The sequence below is a fragment of the Drosophila pseudoobscura genome, chromosome X (genome assembly GCF_009870125.1).
Source record: "Drosophila pseudoobscura strain MV-25-SWS-2005 chromosome X, UCI_Dpse_MV25, whole genome shotgun sequence".
Taxonomy (NCBI): Eukaryota; Metazoa; Arthropoda; class Insecta; order Diptera; family Drosophilidae; genus Drosophila; species Drosophila pseudoobscura.
The window spans coordinates 58974148-58992158 of NC_046683.1; the positions used below are offsets into that span (position 1 = coordinate 58974148).

Here is an 18011-nt window from a genome sequence, read left to right on the forward strand (position 1 = left end):
ACACACACACGCGGGTTTTCCAATTTTCCACAATTGTCTTGTAGAATGGAGCTGCGTCTCGTCTCGTCTGCGTGTCGTCCTCCTCCTCCGCTGCTCCGCTGCTCAGCTGCTCAGCTTCTCCCCTTTCTCTGCTGTTGCTGCCGTGGATGTTGCAGTTGCTGATGTGGCCGATGTTGCCGATGCTGCTGCTGCTGTTGCTGTTGCTGTTGCGTGCAATAATTCAAGTCGTGCTGTCGACTTATCTGTGCTGCTGCTTTGGGAAATCGTACGCCTGGCCGTTGCTGCTGCAAAATGTCGGAAGAGAAAGAGAGAGAGAGATCGGAGTGCATTAGTGAAATGTCGCTGATTGGTACACAAATAGGAAAGAGACCAAAATCATTGGAATAGAAACTGAATTGTCATGGAGGAAGCTGAACGGCAACATACAGTGCGTTACAGAGCTGTAAGAATTGGTTTTAAACTCACAAACAAATTAGATAGATATTGAATTGTAGCAGTGCTGCCATGAACTCTTTTCAAATGAACAAAATAGATCCTAACTATGGTATATAAATTAACAGATTTCTGACTAATTTCCCTACAATATACATATATGTTTTTTCTTATTTGTCTCAAATCTTACGAAAGAGCCTAGAACTTTCAGAGGAATCAAATTATCAAACACCAATCGCCCAATTGCAAACATCAGTCTTTGAAAGACAATAGAATTATCGTAACAATTCGATTATCTTTTCAATGGAATAACATTATTCAATCAATTAGCAGCGCTAGATAAGCTATCCAATTGTGTAATTTGCACGCTGCTAACTTTAATCTCCACATTTCCGTGAATCACCCGAGTGTGTGTTTTCCCCCGTTCATTAGCCTTATGGTATTGAACCGCACCTTCGAAGATTGGCTACTTAGGGTCAGACTCATGTTGGCTAGATGTACACACATGTTCGTAGAGATAACCCACAGCCGGCCAGCACTAACGGAAGGTCCCTCCACAGATCGCAGAGCTCCATAAGCCGCTTGGGGCTGACTGACTGACGGCCATCACAGGGGCAGCCAGCCATCAATTATAATTCGCGGTAAGTAAGAGTGATAACTAAGGTCGCCGATCCAACCCGATCCGATCCGACCCGATCCATGCCAGATCCAAAGTAACAGCCGCCTGCCTGTATGCAGGGTTCAATAAAATCCAAAAGCCGAAAGCCCAAAGCCCAAAGCCATAGACGAGGCGGCACGCATACGCCCTGTTGTACATACACGATACACGATGGGTTTGACAGTATTTTCAGCTTTTTGTTATTTCGCTGCATCGTTAGGCCATTAAAACATAAGCAACTATGAATTTTTTATGGCAATGTGTGTCATTGCCTGTTGGGGAATCAATTAATACACACACATCGTTGCATAGGAGAAGCCCAAGTGTTTTTGGGGGCCTTTTTGGCTTGCTTGCGGCTTGCGCAAAATTACGTTGACAATTTCACTCGATTTGGTATGCGGCATAAATGGTTACTGGCTACTGGCCGCCCCCCCAAGAGAAGGCGAGAAGCCGAAAAGCCTCCACTCCGCCCATTCAGTGGGTGCGGCCTGGGGTTTTGCGTAATTTTTGAAAGAAAGAAAACCAGGGTCAGCATTTTTCTGTTCTATTCTTTGTCATGCTGATGAGCAGTAGGCAGCACCACCAGCACAGACAAAGCCCCAAGTCGTAGCTGTGGCTCTTTCTATTTTTACATCTTAAAGAACCTTTCTCGCAGATGAGCAAAGCGTAGAAACCAAAGTTCAATGCACGTTTTAGCCATAGCCGAATGTCTTGGCAGCTCTTTGCCGCCTTCGGCAGTTCCCATGATTAATTGAGGCAAGCAGGATGCTATGGCTGTGGCTGTGTAAGAAAAGCCGAATAGAAAGAAATTTGCATGAGAGTTGATGATGGGGGGGGGGAGGAGGGGGGAGATGATGATCAAAGAACAGTCGCAAAAAGACACGATAACCATTTTTTAAATTATATGTTTCTCGTAATTCTAGCAATAATTTTAGAGGGAAAAAAAAACGAAAAAAGATTTTGCCTGGCGGCTCATTAAGTTCGCTCCCAGTTTAATTATAATTATAAGAACGTAAGAAATGCCATTGACTCGCTCGCTCGCCTCTCGGTTTCTCTCTTTATATGATTATATTTGATTTTTTTGTTAATTTGTTATAACATCAGCGTTCTAAACTTAACAACCACAAAGCGCGCAATAAGATTACAAATAAGTAAAGCCTGATGGGTTGTTGAGTCTGTCTGTGTGTGTGTGTGTATGGACTGCGAGATACCCATTGATGGTTCTATCTATATAGATAGCCGGACAGCAGGGGCTTATGCCAACTCGAAATGCCCCAAGCCCCAGCTTAGAATCAATTTTGTTTGTCAGAAAAATACTTTTCGAGTGGCCCTACAATTGGATGATTTCCGAAGTGGTTCTCTGGCTGTTTGTTTCGAGCTCTTACGATGATTGATAAAGTGACAAAATGGAGGAGCCCAAAATCAAAATCAGAATCAAAATCTAGAAATCCATTTGGCCACACTTGAGAGCCGAGGCGTGCGAAAGAATTTTTGGTCGGTTCGGTGGAGGTGGGCCACGGATTGAATTCTATTCCATCTCGGAACCGCCCACACAACTGCTCGTCCGATGGGGAGATGGGGCTTTTGTTGGAGGTGGGGAGGAAGGCGTTGGGCCCTCGGGCTCTAGCTCTCCGCCATTGTGCTAAACAATGGGTTAAACTTGGCCACAGCTGATTAAACATGCAAATTGGCGCTTGGGAAATCGTGGACGAGCAGAGACACGACACGGCCGCCGGTTAAAAATGTTTTTATCAAACGAGCGATTTTATCAGTCGGGAGAGATCGCAGCGGATCACAGCGGATCGCAGCAAAACAAAAACCACACATAAGGCAAAACAAATGCAAATTTTATTGCCAGTTTCTGAGGCAATCCCTCAGCTGGGAGTGCATAAGATCACAAATAGCGCACCGCTTAGTGGGAGAAGACGCCTAGCGGAGGCGTAGTGCCATATTTAACTAAGACTTGCTGATGGATTTTGTTTTAGTATAGTCAATCGCTGGCATTCCTCAATGTTTGTTTGGCATGCTAATTGGGCGGCAGGCGCCGCAGTCTCTCCCGAGAATGTCTGGCATGTGGCGCTGCATCCCATCCATTATTGATTAGAAAGCACACGACAACAGTTGGCTAATTATAGCCATGTACACCGCCAAAGGTCAGGCTTAACCAGTTAAGATCTGCCGCTTATTAGTGCTGGAAAATGCAATTAAAAATTTCCATGCAACTTCCTTTTGCAAAATATAGACATTAAACTTATAAACTCATTAAAAATTAGTCAAAAAATTCGACTATTTCGAGTATTTTGTCAGCCATGAAGGTGAGCCCTCTCTGAATGGTATTTTTTTTTTGTTTGTTGATTCCAAGCCTTGCATGACACCCAAAATCGACAGAAGATGTCGTCAACTTCCTTCTGCGAGTAATAAAATAATTATGTAGAATAAATATTAAGTAACTTTTGAGTGTTTGTGTGTGGCACTGCAAACAGCCGACATATTTAATAATACAAATAGTGCATAATTTAGTCATACACTCGTCGCACTAGAGCAGCGTTCGAGTCGAGTGGAGTCGAGTCTGAATCTCAATCTGAGACCGAGTCCAAGCGTGCATTAGAATAATTAACCCTGAACCCAGGCGGCACGGCACTGACGGGGCACTACTCACGTATTCTTATGAGAATATACTGGTACTGTGCCTGGCCCATTGTTGTTGGCCCACTCGCCTATGTATAATCGTTTGACTGGCGAATTTTTACACGTTTGATTCTTGGAACAATCGGGGAATTCTCGATGGGTTGTGTGTAAAGTGAGCAAATATTTGGCTAGATTTTTCGGGTTTTTTATAAGTGGATTTTTGCTAATAACTTTGGCAAACGTCAAGAAGTTGGGACTCTCCCACATGGTTGGATTTAATATTACCCCCCCAGGGGCCACATCCACATCTCCTGTTTGTGCAAGAGTTTAAAAGGCGCTGAAAATTAATGGGCAGCACTCAAAAGTGTTTTATAGGCGGTGGGGGGAGGGGGATACAGAGAGGCATACGGATTTGATTGAAAATGACAGTTAACGTGCCGGGGCAGTCATTAAGGCAAATTTGCAGTTTGCGGTCAGGCAATGTGTGTGGAGTGTGTGGAAAGTGGATGTGGATGTGGATGATGATGGGCAATTTGCGTGTGAGTTATGTAAAGGCTGAAGGAAAGCGCAAGTGACAGCCGCAAGGGAGAACGAGCGACAGGGAGAGGTAGAGGGAGAGGGAGAGGGAGTGTGTTTGTACACTCCCTGCAATCGAGATAATTATCGGCTGCCGATATCACGCATGGGCAGAAAAACTGAAACACAATACGATAAAATATTCGATTACTTGGCAAATTAACTGGAAAAAATCGATCTCTCACTTCAAGTGTCATATGGCAGCAGTCAGACAATTCCTCTCCCCCTCCCTCTCCCATCCATATGTAGTCTTTGCAATGATCAAAGACCATCTCGTGTGGGTGGAAGTGGGACAGGGAGTGCTCTGCATGCACTTGCCCTTCTCTCTCTCTCTCTCTCTCTCTCTCTCCCACTCTGCTGCAATTTGCGTTTTCTTTTGTCAAGCTCAAGGCTCTCCATCTTCTCTCCATCCACCCATCCATCCATCCATCCGACTCTTTGTGTCTCTCGCTTTTTGCATTTAAGGTGCCGCCCGAAGAGTCACGTGGGTGGATTTAAGAGATGTTGGGGGTGTTCATTTTGCTATATTGACCGATTTATTAGGAATTTCTAGACGCGCCCATGAGTCATCCGCCCAGATAAAAAGATACTTAAGCTAAAATAGCCATAAACACGCCCGTTAACAGCGTCAGTCGCGGTGCGGTGCGGTGCGGTGCGGTGTGCAGTGGCCTACCAACACGCTTAATTAGTGCAAAGTGCACGTGCCGCGCCCCGGCTCCTAACAGTACCCTTATCGTTTACCTAGGCAAATGGCTTTCATGCCACTGCAGTGAGTCACAAAGCAGCAGCAGCAGCAGCAGCAGCCACAACAATCACTGTTGCATAACGAAGACCCACAACTGGCGGCTAACTAGCGACTTAATGCTCCATTGGCGTCACATTATCAGCTCCGTTAGCATCCATTTCCAATGCAATTAATGCTGCTGTGCTGCTCCTCTCCGATGCAGCGGCGATCGGCGATCGGCGTGCGGCTCCGTCTCCGGCTATGGCTCCGGCGTCCGGTTACCAGCAACAAACAGTTGATCCGTTTTCCATTTACCGGTTCGGTTTGGATCGGATTGGTCTCGGTCTCGTCTCTGTGTCCGGCTGTCCCATCTGTCCGTTTCCAATTGCCACTGTGTTATGGTTATGGTCAACGACGCGGCTGGCCAAACAACTTTTCAATTTCAGCAAAATGTTCACACAGTTTTCATTTTGCATTCACTGTCTCTGTCTCTATCACTCTCTACCTCTTTCTGTTCGTGTTTTTCCATAAGTTTACACGATTTATGATAAGTTTATTTTTAAATGTTAAACAAGCTGCCAACAATGCAGTGCAAAGTTCTAGCTCTAGCTTCGCGCAGTGGAGGCGTGGCCATCCACAGACCCAACTCCCCAGTGACCCAAGCTCTCTGATCCGGGCTAATGAGCTCGACCTCTGGCCTTTGTTTTCCCTACGGCTCTTGGCAGACACATTAGCCACGCTCCAATTATTGCAACGATCGGTGGCAGTTGGCAAATTAGAACGGCGGCAAGGTGATTCAATTTGCTTAAAGCCAAAGACAGACCCAGAGCCAGAGCCAGAGTCATAGCCATAGCCATAGCCATAGCCATACTCCGGTTCCAGTTGCAAGCTCTGGCTGGCAGACTCTCGGAGGTCAGCAGGAAAATATGAAAAAAATGCATTGGCCATTAATAAGTTTATTGGCGGCTCGGCTCTCATAAAACCCCAGAAACACAGTAACACGTACAGAACAAATAATAACAACAACAACAACAGCAGCAGCAGCAGCAGCACCAGGGACTGGCGACAAGATTAAACCTGTTCTGCGACAAGTGCGCCTTGGGTACGCGACTGTCCATGTCCATTACAGTTAGAGACATGGCCACAGAATGCACTCGACCAGGGCACAGTGGGTCACATTTTTGTATGAAAAGTGGGACCCACATTTGGAATAGAAATACGATAGCTCTCTTAGAAATGTTCGATGCTTGTTAATGAGAACAAACGGAGGGAAGAGAAGAAAGAGGAGTAATCTAGGAAGATTCAGACTTACTGTCTTCCTCTCTCAATTGGTAAATAAGCAAGAAAAACAGAGAGCGTAAGCAAGTAAGTTGAAATAAACAGAGTTTAATCATCTGCTGTAATCTCTTCACTCTTTACTCTTTACTCTCGACTCTCCACTCTCCACTCCCCTTTGACACTCATCTCCCCACTCTCAGAAAACACTTGTAAAACTCTAAATACATTCCAGAAATTCTTTGTTCCACTGTGCCATCTGCAACAGTTGTTTTTTGCCTGGAACCTTTTTTGTGAGCCCGGTTTTGGTCTGTGGTTTGTGTTGCCTTTTTACTGCTGTTTTATGTTTTATTTTTCCACGTTTTTTTTTTTGTTTTTGCCAATTGCTCATTGATGTCTGTTTGCTTTTGGTTTTAGTTTCGGCTCTGGCACCGTTACACGCTTGCACTCTCCCGCTGTAAAGTTCAAAGGTGTCCGGAGTCTGTGGGGATTGCTGTGCTATGTTTTTGTTTGTGTGTCGTGAGAACCAATCGTTGGATTTGGCTACCTGTGCAGATGGTCAGTCCTTAGAAATATTTGAAACTCACTTTAGCTGCCATTTGTGGATGCGCGAGTGGTGTCCGCTCAGGTGTCCGCCAAGTGCAGGGGCCTGTCCGTGCACACGCATTTAGTGCGGACAGTTAGTCATTTGTTTACTCTCCACCTCTTTCTCTATCCCTCTCTCACGCTCTCGGCCTAAGCCGAGCTTTCGCGCCGCTCTATGAAAGCGTCGGAGCGAGACGACAATAGGTACTCCCCGAGAGCCGAAAAAAGAAGACTCCGCAACGTTGCTTTACATAAACTTTACCGATTTCTGCGGCACAGATACAAAAACGAGTACAGATGCACTGCAATGACAATGCTGGCTGTAATTAATTTCGCTTCAGGCCAAATAATAACAAATTTCGCATTTCATTTCGCTTCGTTTCATTCACAGCGAAATCGGGCTGGCTTATTTATGCATTTGACCCGCTTTGTGGCTTTGACAAAACAACCGAAACAAACCGAAACGAGTTGCAACAATACGATTCGAAAAACACGGCTGCTGTCGCGCTGTTGTTTTCTTGGAATTTCGATTCTACGCAAAAAAAAAACTTGTTGCCTGTTTTGTTTATGATTTTCTTTTGCACTTGCTTTCGGTTGATATTCTGGCACGCACACATAAACAACCACCATCAACACACACAAACACACTGATACGCACGGACCAGGCCCAGCTCTTGGCTAAAATATTTTCGTGAATTTCGTGAAATTATTCGGTTGCGACCGCGCTCTTTCAGAACCTACGAAATTTGTTGGTTTCTCTCTCACGGCGGAAATATCTATGTACAACATATATAGATATTTTCGTATTCAACGGAACTACTTTTCTGAATTCGGAGCAAAATTCGGCACTATTTCTGTTGTTACTTGTCCGCGGCCCGCTAAAAGATTGAGTTCCACAGTGCTTCCATTATTCCCACTGTACCACCCGACGGATACGTCATGTTAAGCATGTTGCTGTTAATCCGTACTCATGTTGCTAGGAAACCGGTTTCTAGTCCAAACTACTGTTGTGAGTATAGAAGTTTCGATACCCTGTTGCTCGAATTAATGTTAAAATTCTCTGCTCCAAGCTGATTATCAATAATTGGCATTAAAAGCTTACTTCATCAATAGGTCTTTATCAGTTTGATTGGTTTTTTTTTTTTTTGTTTATTCAGTTTCGTTGTGATAGCTTTCAAGCTGGGAGACAGACAGATGAATAGACATCTTATGAGGCCCGAAACTTTTGTGCGTTACGAACAACTCACAATCTTAATAATATCCTTTGTTTTCTAGGGTATTCAAATGTTGCTCACAGATGCGTGAATGTTGCTAAGAGCAAAGTAACACACTCTTAAAGCTCTTTTGATATGATCGATCATTTAGTGTTGAGTAACGGTGATCACTGGGCTTTTGGGGAAGCGGTCTCTAGCGGAATTCATTGGAAACGAAAAGCTAAGCTTTTAGCAGTTACAAATTGAATTTAAATTATAATTAAAAGTCCAACCCAATCAATCATTTCAAATTAATATGATGGTATTCAAAAATAACCTACATATACTACATATATAAATATTATAAAATAAATGCATATGTTGTAGGAGAAAATTGTATTAAGCATCTAAGATGCAAGGTGCAGGCACCATATCAAGTATTTATGTACCTAGTACATTATATGGTCATTCGATTTTAGTTCTTTGCAGCTAATTTATAGATGTACATACATACATACATACAACATACATATCAGGCATGAATGTGTATATGGCATATATGTGTATATGTACATACATATGTAGTTATCTGATCTTGGCGATTTTGATCTATATTAGTCTTACTTTTTACTACTTATTAGTATATACTAAGAAGAAAATAAGGGATGTTAATAATTTCATCCCGATGGTTTTAAAACAGTGAGACTAATTTAAAATAAAGCAAAGAGAACAAAAATATCAATGAACTGTAAATAATGAAGCCCTTCGCAGATCATAGCGCCGCTCATAGAACCATCAAGTCGCCGGCTTGTGAAGACAAAGAAAGGGAAACCCCAAAAAACATGCATATTTTCATACAGTACAATACTTACCAATACCACACACATACCACACATACAAATCAAGCTCAAAACGCACAGCAGAATCGCACAAAAACAAAAACAAAAAAATCAAAAAAGGCGAGAGAAGGGTACACAAATCAGAAGGTATGATCATAATACGATGCTGGCATGTCAAGCGGGGCTATGCGGTTCAAATACATACATATGTACATATGCATGAAGGGCACTGACTCGAGTGACCATACCTTGTTATGAGTGTACCCTGGACAAGAGCAAACAAAAATGTGCACACATTCTCATTCGTTCTCATCCAATTCGTTAGTTCGGGGAAGCACACATCGACAAGCCGGCCACTGGACCAAGTTTATGCTGACGCCGCTTTCTGGTGAAAAGGAAATAAAGTGAGTTTATGAAACATAAATAACACAATTATAGATACTAACCATTCCATACACAGAAATCTAGAAACGAAAATGTGCACCCAGGTAAACGAAGCATCTTCCCCCGGTACCACGAAGGGTACCAATACCGACGACATCGATGTGATCGATCGCGTGGAGCTGGACATGGGCCGCCTCTGCATGAACGACCTCTATTCGGACGTGGAGTTTTTGGTAGAGGAACATCGGCTCCCGGCCCACCGAAACATTCTAGCGGTCCGCAGTGAGTACTTCAGCGCCATGCTGTACGGTGACATGGCTGAATCGAAGCAGCGGGAAATTCGGCTGAATGTGCCGGTGGATGCATTTAAAAAAATTCCATAGAGAAAAATCTGCAGCAGAATGCTTCCCTCAGCAACATCTGCAAGATCCTGAATGCAGCGCACCGATACAGTATGAACGGCCTGCGCAAAAAATGCCTAAACTTTATGGACTGCAAGGCGTCGGATGTGCTACAGCATGCATCCTTCGCAATGCTGTGTAAGGAATCACTTGAAGAAGTCCTGGAACGGGACACCTTCTATGCCCCCGAAGTTGAAATTTTTCAAGCTGTATGCAAATGGAGGGCCCTCTTTCCGAGCGAGGACATCAAGACCGTGATCTCGCACATACGTCTCCCTCTAATGTCTGTTAAAGAGCTGCTACGTGTGGTGCGTCCCACTGGCATTTTCGACCTGGACCAAATAATGGACGCCATGGATCAAATAAAGACTACAGAGAATCTGCCACACCGGAGCGTCGTGTTGCGGGGGGAGAATGTGTGCAAAGTTATACGTTGTTGTCAGTATGATTATACGGTTTTCGAGATCAGCAAGGTGTCCTTAATCAACTGTATTAGTCTGACTGTTTCTGTTGGAGGGAAATGGACAGTACGATTCACACACAACATGGAGCACATGTATTCTGTGGGAACCTATGATATGAAACCCAACGTCAGAAGGGATATTTATTTTGAGAAGGCTTTCGCTCGCTACATTTATGTCACGGCATTTAATCAAAACGAGATTGATTCTGAGGTCATTGTCAAGTATAAGTAGCCCCATGACTGCAATAGTAGCGACTCCAGCAGAGAGGATCCCAGTTCTGTCTTCCCTTTAAATATACTACATTTCTTATTATCCCTCAATTCAAGTTGCTGTAGTCGTATGAAGTACAATGGAGTTTAATTTACCGACAGAAAAGGAAACTCAGCATAAATACAATAAGGTCAATAGGTATAAAATAACTAACTAGATTTGTAAAGTTTTTTCTCCAATTTTTGGTACCATATGGGCGTGCTACGCCTTCATGTGAACGGAATAATCTCCTTGACGCGTAAAATTTCGAAGGTGCGATCAAAATGAATTTTTTTTTTCTTAAAATGAGTACTGTAACTACATATGTATAATACTTATCCTTATTTACGATAGCCCACTTCCGGTCTATTAATTTTCCCTTCCTTTTGCTTTGCGTGCTCTCGTCGCTATGCTGAAACTCGAAAGGCTCGAAATATTGGTTTACAGCTGAAAACCTGATGGCCTCCGACCTTAAAGACAGCACTAAAATAAAATACATTATATAAATCCAATTAAAAGTATATATTTTAAGAGCGTACAAAATGTACAAGTTAACCTACGGAATCCTGTAATCTGTAATGAAGAAAAGCATTCAAATGAATTGAATCCATACTTGCGCAAATGTTCCACAAAGTCTTAAAATAAACTATGATCCCCATGATTTTAAGAGGCACCCTCTTAAGAAACCACTCAAAAATCTACCGTTTGATTAAAGCTTTTGATTAATGGAAGGGCCCCGCGCGATCCCAAAGCCAAAAAGAGAGAGAGACAGAGCAAGGCAAGGGTATGATGTGCGTGTGCCGAAGTCGAATTCGACATTCGGCAACGAAAGTTGAGACGAGCGCGTAAGGGAGTCTCAGTCTCAGTCTCAGTCTCTCTCTCTCTCTCTCTCTCTCTCTCTCTGTTTGTCGCTCTGTCTGCACCTTTTGTTGATCTTGAGATGGAATTCGAAATACCAAATTGTTGATTTATCTCTCGGGTCTCCAGATCTCGGGGGCTGGCTGCTGCGACTGCGCGTCGGCTGCGCAGTCCACTCACAATTGACCAGCGGGCGACCAAGTTTATAAAACTTTGAGCCAAAATGCAGCCTCGCACAGTTGATTCCAAAACGCCCGTTGCACGCGTTGTTGTCGTCTGCCCGATGGCCCTCATCGAAATTTAAGCGAAAATGAAATTCGGTTAACGTCAACGAAAAACGAGTTGCAGGGCCACAAAAAGAAGAAGCAAAAGCCAGAAGAAACAGAAGCGGAGAAAGAGGCAAAGACACAGAGGCAGAGGCAAAAGAGCTAATCTGTTGTGCAGTGCGTTTTATCAACAGCAACAGAAACGAAAACGAAAGTCGAAACACGCGGATCTCTGCTCTCGTAATGTCTCAATAAAAAAAAATAAAAATCATCTCAACTACAGCCGGAATGTAGGGAAAAAGTGAAAATAAATCAGAGACACAAAGTGCTCTTAAGAGATACCCAAACCCACAAGCAACAAAAATAATCAAATACTGTACAAAAAGTAAGTGTCTTGAGTGCCGGAGGTTCTAATACGAAACAGTGCTCTGTGCAAATACAACATGTTAATTGATGGATTCTATTGGAAGGCAGCATCTCCACCAGACTCTCCCCCCTAAACACCTCTCTCTCGCTCGCTCTATCTCTCTCTCTCTCTCTCTCTCTCTCTCTCTCTAGTTTGCTACACTCTTCACAAACCATTTCGTTATGTAAAATGCAGATCAAACATATTTCGAAATACCCCCCGTCCCAACAACTAGACAAAGTCCATCGATGGGCGTCTCAGATTATGCAAAACCCGACTTAAAAGAGCGCCTCTGAGGAAAGCGCTAACTATGCAAATTCGTTCAAAAGATCCCAATTGAAACCGTAACCGAATACCGTACCCGTACCCATACCCATTCCCGTGTACGTGGTCCGGGGCCAAAGCCGGACCTCTGCTCTGTTCGCATAATTCTTGAACCGTATTTTTTTTGATTACGCGCATTATTTAGTCATAATAATAAACAATAAGCATTTGGGCATTATTACGTACTTGTAAGAGTGTGAATGAATGAGTGTAAGAGTGAGTGAGTGAGTGCGTCTGTCAAAGCCAAAATTGAACGAGAAACAAAGAAAAGTCGAAGACTTTGATACCCTAAAAGAAACATTATTGATTCGAGATCTCACCCTTTTTCTCTGATAAGAGATGCTTTGGTTTGAATGTCTTTAGAAACCAGAGATTATCAACTCTCAATGACTTGATTTTCAAAAGACTATTCTTATGATGTACGTATGATGTACTGTGCTCCGATATTGCCATGCTCCTTCGAATTACAAGCTTCTTCCAGATCAGTGCGTAGAATCGGGTGTAAGGACTGCATTTTCTAGACAGTTGTGCTCCGTAAAGTCCCAAATGCCGTCTTCTCTTCCTTAGCATAATTCCAACCATACCCTCCCGCAAAGGGTATACACAACGAAAGGCCAGCAACAACACGCTACAGATTGTGTGTGGTCAGGCGGCGGCGGCGTCGGCGGCGCTGTCCAAATAAATGGAACTGCCTCTGCCAGAGCATGCGCTGCGTCGCTGCTTGTGCTCCCTTTTACACATGCGCGCAGGCGCTGTGTTCCACTCACTCAATCATAACCACTCAAAGGCAAACAACTCAAACGGCACGGCGTCGCTGGGCGACCAATCAATTGAACCTTAGTCCCGTGCCCGGGGTCTCTCTCGGGTCTCGGGCCTCTGTCAGTCCCGTCGCACTGCCAGGCGGAATTGGGTTGAGTTTTGTTTATCTTCTTTTGTGGCATTTCGAAAAAAACAAAAAAAAAACTTTTACTCTGCTGGGAGCCAATATACAATAACAATAAAATGCAAAATTATTAACGCATGTGTTAAATGTTAATTATTGCATAAGCAGCCATGTCTCGCTCCCTCTCTTTCTTTGACTCTTTGGTTAGCGCCAGCAGCAGATGTGTGTAACCCCGAAACGGGGTTTACGACTATTTAACCGGTAAACGAACCTCCAGGCGGTATGCGTAATATTCTATGAAAACAGAGGTGTGAAGGCCTAATAGGCGTATGCGTAATATTCTAAGGCAACAGAGGAGTGGAACGATATAGCGAAGAGGAGGAGAGAGGGAGCGGAAGGGCACAGAGACGGAGAAACAGAGAGAGAGAGAGAGGAAAGGTAGAGGTGCAATGTGTGTCAGTGGGAAAATACTACCACGAAAACGTGCTTACCGCTTTTGAATGGCTTTTTTTTAACGAAAGTTTCCCCCCCAAAAAATATTCAATTGGCAAATCAATTAACAAATATCAATAACCGTTAGCCCCACAGAGGGAGGACGGGGTGAGAGGTGAAGTGAAGTGAAGTGACCTTCAAATAGCAATCAAATAGCCAAATAAACAAACGTGCCCCAAATATCAGCCAAAACCAACCAAAAAGCATCAAATAAGCCAAGTAATAACCCAAGGTAAAAAACCTACAATAAGTACCTTAGCAGCAGAGCAAATCATGGAGATCAGGCGGCGCACCTCTTTGCCATGGCTGGCACTGATGCTCTTGCTCTGCCTGTGTCTTGGAACAGGCACTGCCAAGGGCGACATCAGCAATCAGAGCTCAACACAAAATACACATTGGCAACAGCAGCAGCAACAGCAGAGATATCAAAGTCATCTGAATGAATCGCATGCTGTGCCAGAGAAACCCCCACCAACGATATCGATTGTGAGCTCTCCCCATGAGATGCATTTGACACGCACCTCCCTCATCTTTGGACTGACCAAGGTGCCCGCCAACGAGAGCCAAGTGAGTGCCAGATGCCAGGGACAGCTGCGCCAGGTGCAGCGAGGAATACTCACCAAACAGCCGTGGGCCATGAAAGGTGAGTGTAATGAGGGAGACATATGAGTTTCCTTGTATAATATTGTCCAAGAACAAAAAAATAAAAAAACTTTTTCTAGCATAATTTAGATTAGATTCCTTGGAAAACCATGATTTTTCCCTTAAGATTGGGTTTCCTTTCTGTACTTGTGTAAAGACAAGGTTTAAAAGGGTGACACTTTTATGATCTACAATCACTGTATTATCATTAACTATAATTGGCAAATCTGTGACCTCTAGTTTTCCCATAAATCAAAACTTGATCCCCTTGTATTGCAGTTCTCGATGCTTCTGGAACGAAACCCTCTGGCTTTGTGTACGGCCAGAACTACTGGCTGGGCAGTCGTGAGGCCTGTATCGGGGTGCAACGACCTGTGGGCATTACCCTCTCGAAGAACTTCGAACGGGTGATGCACTATGGGATCATCACGCAGCAGGCGCCCTTCGATATGGACTACCGCGTGATTTACCTGAGTCACAGCTCGCCCTGGCAGGTGGAGATCAAACTGATGTCCGAGCAGATCATCCACATTGGACTGTGCCTGCCCAGGGCATGCAGCTCGCAGGAGGTGAAGCATCTGGCCCAGGAGTACGTGACCGGAGGGATGTTTACCGAGAGCGAAATCTTCGACATTCGCCCACAGGTGGTGTACATGAAGGATCTGCAGCTGAAGGAGGTGTTTTTTGAGCGCCCCAGTTTTCGATTGCTGGTGGCCTGTGTCCTGGCCACAGGCGCATTGATGCTATGCGCCCAGCAGCTGACGGCCGCCATAAAGGCGCCTCCGTCGACTGTCGATGATACTGGGCTCCTGGCGCCGGCAGAGTCCGAAGTGTGGCGGGCACTCCACTCGCTGCTGCAGTGGCGGCGACTGCAGAAGTTTGTCGAGTGCTTCGATGTACCCACAAACTGGGCCAAAATCTTCGCGGTGCGGGAGAACAGCCCCAATGAGATACCGCTGATGAACGGGCTGCGGTCGGTGTGCGCCATCTGGATCATGGTCTTCCATGTCGTGTGGTTCATGTACTTTACGGTCCACAACAAGACCGTTCTTGTATCGTACGCGGAGCAGGCCTTCTTCCAATACGTGTCTTCAGCCCCACTGCTGGTGGATGTCTTCTTTACCATCAGGTGAGGTCCTACATCCTATAGAGACTGTTAATTCTAAAATTCTGATTCATTTCCCGTTTTAGTGGCTTCCTGCAAACCTTTAACTTTCTGCGCAACTCCCAGCAGATTGAGACGGTGCGTCATAATAGCCTGCGGCAGAATCTGAAGCTCTTTGGCAAGCTACTGTTCCATCGCTACCTGCGTCTGGGACCGCTCTATCTGGTGGTAATGGCCACCGTGGACCTGGTGTACGCCTACATTGGAGATGTCTCCATCTACCACATTAACGAGCGCTTCGATGAGATGTGCTCCAGGCACTGGTGGCGGAATCTTCTGTTTATCCAGAACCTCTTCGATCACAGGGATATGTGCGCCAACTGGAGCTGGTCCCTAGCCTGCGAGATGCAGTTCTTCATCCTGGCCAATGGATTGCTATTCCTTTATGTGAAGTAAGTGATCACCCGAAGTTCCTTTTTGACTAAATGAGTCGTTATAACTTCTCTATGGCAGGCATCCCAAGGTAACCAAGGCTCTGGTAGCCTCCGCCCTTGTCTCGACCATTGTGTGGTCGTATGGCATCGGCTTAAGCATCAAGTTTCAGCTCTCCTTCGATGCAGCCTTTGCCACTGGCACAGAGATCTACACCTCGCCCTTTGTGCGGGTCCTCCCATACATTTTAGGCGCCATCACAGCCTGGTGCCTGATGGAGCGATGCCTTCAGGTGGAGTTGAGCGAGTCCCGCGAGCGTTTGTACTGGCATTTCGCGCTCCTGGTCTTCTTCGGGTGCATTTACTCGACGGTGAGGCGGGATCTGGGCCCCCTGATGGCCATCACGCTGTTTGTCATGGGCCGCCTGTTCTTCTCGCTGAGCGTCTGTTGGATGATAGCTGGCAGTGCCGGTGGTCGAGGCGTTTGGTGGTCACGTCTGCTGGAGGCTAAGGGCTTCCAGCATGTCAGTAGGCTGTCGTACGCCATTTACCTGCTCAATCCATTGGTCATAGCCCTCTTCTACAGTCTCACTAGCTCCAGCACGCATGCGGATCCCTTTATGCTGGTAAGTTTTAAATCCAATTCTTTAATAAATTGTCCATAATTTCCTATCAATGATATCGTTTCTAGTGCGTTGTCACCTGTGGCTTTGCTGTCATCTGCTACCTGGCTTCGATTCTCTTTTCGCTGGCCTTCGAGCTGCCGTACAGTAATCTCTCCAGCCTCCTGCTGCGTCGAGACAGAACCAGCAGCAGCAGCAAGCCGAAGAACGCCTAATAGAAGCTAGCCCTTAAGTTAGATCGTTAAGGTCAACGTACACGCCTCCAACATCTGACAATTGTGATCGCTTTCATGTACAACTAAACTACTCATCATTATCGAAACCTTAGTCTTAGTCTCTTGTCTTAGTTTTTTTTTTTGTATAGTATTTATACCATATAGGTACTATAAATATATCGTTCATCGTACGGCGTGCATGGGTGGCCACCATACTTAATAAATATTGTACGATTACTAACGCATTAGTTTTATAATACATCCAGAACGTTATACGTATTATATCAACATCTAAAAATACAATATATTATATGATATCAGGTATACATATCTTAAGATATACTTAAGTTTTTCCACTGGCAGTGACAGCAGCCACAACTCCTCTCTTGGGTCTTGGAAGTTGATTGAACGCAGCTGCAGCAGATTTGTGCGCACTTCTTTGATTGAGTATGAGGTTCAATACGGCGTCCGCCTTAATACAATTGACCTCCACGAAGATCTTGAGAAAGATGCTCCTGCAAAAATCATGTTATTAACGTTCGAGTTTGCATGGCTTTCCCTTACTGTACGTGGCTCCTTACGGTGTTAAGGTGTCATCATAGAAGCTACTTTTATCCTTATAGATCATGCTAAAGTCCCTCATGCCACTGTTCTCTTCTTTGATGGCGGCTGAAGAAAGAATATTAAGAATATAGGACAAATTTGAAGAAGCTTCAATGTAAATATGTTATTACCAACGCAGCGACGGCAGCGGAAAACCAGATGGATAGACAAACAGCGAAGAAAAAGACTGTGGCCATTGCTGTAATTACCTGAAGGTACTAAGTGGACGGAATTAGCTTACTGTGCTTCCAAACGAATTCCACAGATATCTGCAAATACACGGTGCACTTACCGGGCGGCGAGATTCAGTTTTTCCTGCTCATTTCTGTGTTGTTTCACATTAGTTTCTTTCATTCTCGTGCATTTATTGCAAAACAGCTGCTGCAGCAGATATCGATATTTGTTTACCATCCCTAGCATGGTATATAGGTAAGGGCATCGCGCTTACCGCGATTGCTGCCGCAAAAAGCTTGAAAAGCTTACGCTGGAATACTATGAATTGACATCATAAATATTCTCGACACAAATAACGCAAGAGAGAGCGATGATTTTTCCAATTCAATTCATATATTGTGTAAAATATATCGATGTACCCGCCAAACGAACACTCATCGATGTTTCACTGCCATCCCTTGCCTGCTCTCTTTTTACTTGACGCAAACGAAAGAGAGAGCGGAAAAGAGAGGTTGAATTTATTGGTCCGCGCGGTTGCTGCAGTCGTGCCGCGGGCGTTTTTTGTTTTTGTTAGAATATTC

At 44.6% G+C, this 18011-nt stretch overlaps 3 protein-coding genes and 1 long non-coding RNA gene across 10 annotated transcripts in view; 2 read left to right on the top strand and 2 right to left on the bottom strand.

Annotated features, from left to right (window-relative positions):
- LOC4812565 (nose resistant to fluoxetine protein 6) overlaps positions 1-16977 on the top strand; it is a 59531-nt gene extending 42554 nt beyond the window's left edge. Inside the window, exons 1-6 of one of the 4 annotated variants that reach the window (XM_015188249.2) lie at positions 11200-11917; positions 13667-14280; positions 14559-15408; positions 15471-15836; positions 15898-16441; positions 16507-16977. In XM_015188249.2, coding sequence (XP_015043735.1) covers positions 13911-14280; positions 14559-15408; positions 15471-15836; positions 15898-16441; positions 16507-16653 — 2277 coding nt within the window. In that variant the 5' untranslated portion in view covers positions 11200-11917; positions 13667-13910 and the 3' untranslated portion in view covers positions 16654-16977. Of the gene's footprint in view, positions 1-11199; positions 11918-13666; positions 14281-14558; positions 15409-15470; positions 15837-15897; positions 16442-16506 lie in introns of those variants that run through there. The other 3 variants (XM_001352610.3, XM_033382752.1, XM_033382753.1) reach the window with 3 other exon arrangements.
- LOC117184552 (putative GATA zinc finger domain-containing protein 25) lies at positions 88-7806 on the bottom strand. Its single transcript, XM_033382771.1, has 2 exons — positions 6881-7806; positions 88-284 (listed from the first exon to the last, which is right to left on the bottom strand). The coding sequence occupies exons 1-2, from the start codon at positions 6890-6892 to the stop codon at positions 111-113; spliced, it is 186 nt and encodes a 61-aa protein (XP_033238662.1). The 5' UTR covers positions 6893-7806; the 3' UTR covers positions 88-110.
- Positions 9387-10390, top strand: LOC6900052 (BTB/POZ domain-containing protein 9-like). The gene is made up of 2 exons (XM_033381519.1): positions 9387-9603; positions 9678-10390. The coding sequence occupies exons 1-2, from the start codon at positions 9387-9389 to the stop codon at positions 10388-10390; spliced, it is 930 nt and encodes a 309-aa protein (XP_033237410.1).
- On the bottom strand, positions 16782-17667 carry LOC6900053 (uncharacterized). Of its 4 annotated transcripts, XR_001453295.2 has the most exons (5): positions 17549-17667; positions 17388-17474; positions 17218-17322; positions 16997-17168; positions 16782-16944 (listed from the first exon to the last, which is right to left on the bottom strand). It is a non-coding gene; the product is annotated as an uncharacterized lncRNA (long non-coding RNA). The 4 variants fall into 4 exon arrangements; XR_001453294.2 differs by having other exon boundaries at positions 16888-17168; positions 17235-17322; XR_001453296.2 differs by having other exon boundaries at positions 16903-17168.
- Between the last annotated feature and the right edge of the window lie 344 nt (positions 17668-18011).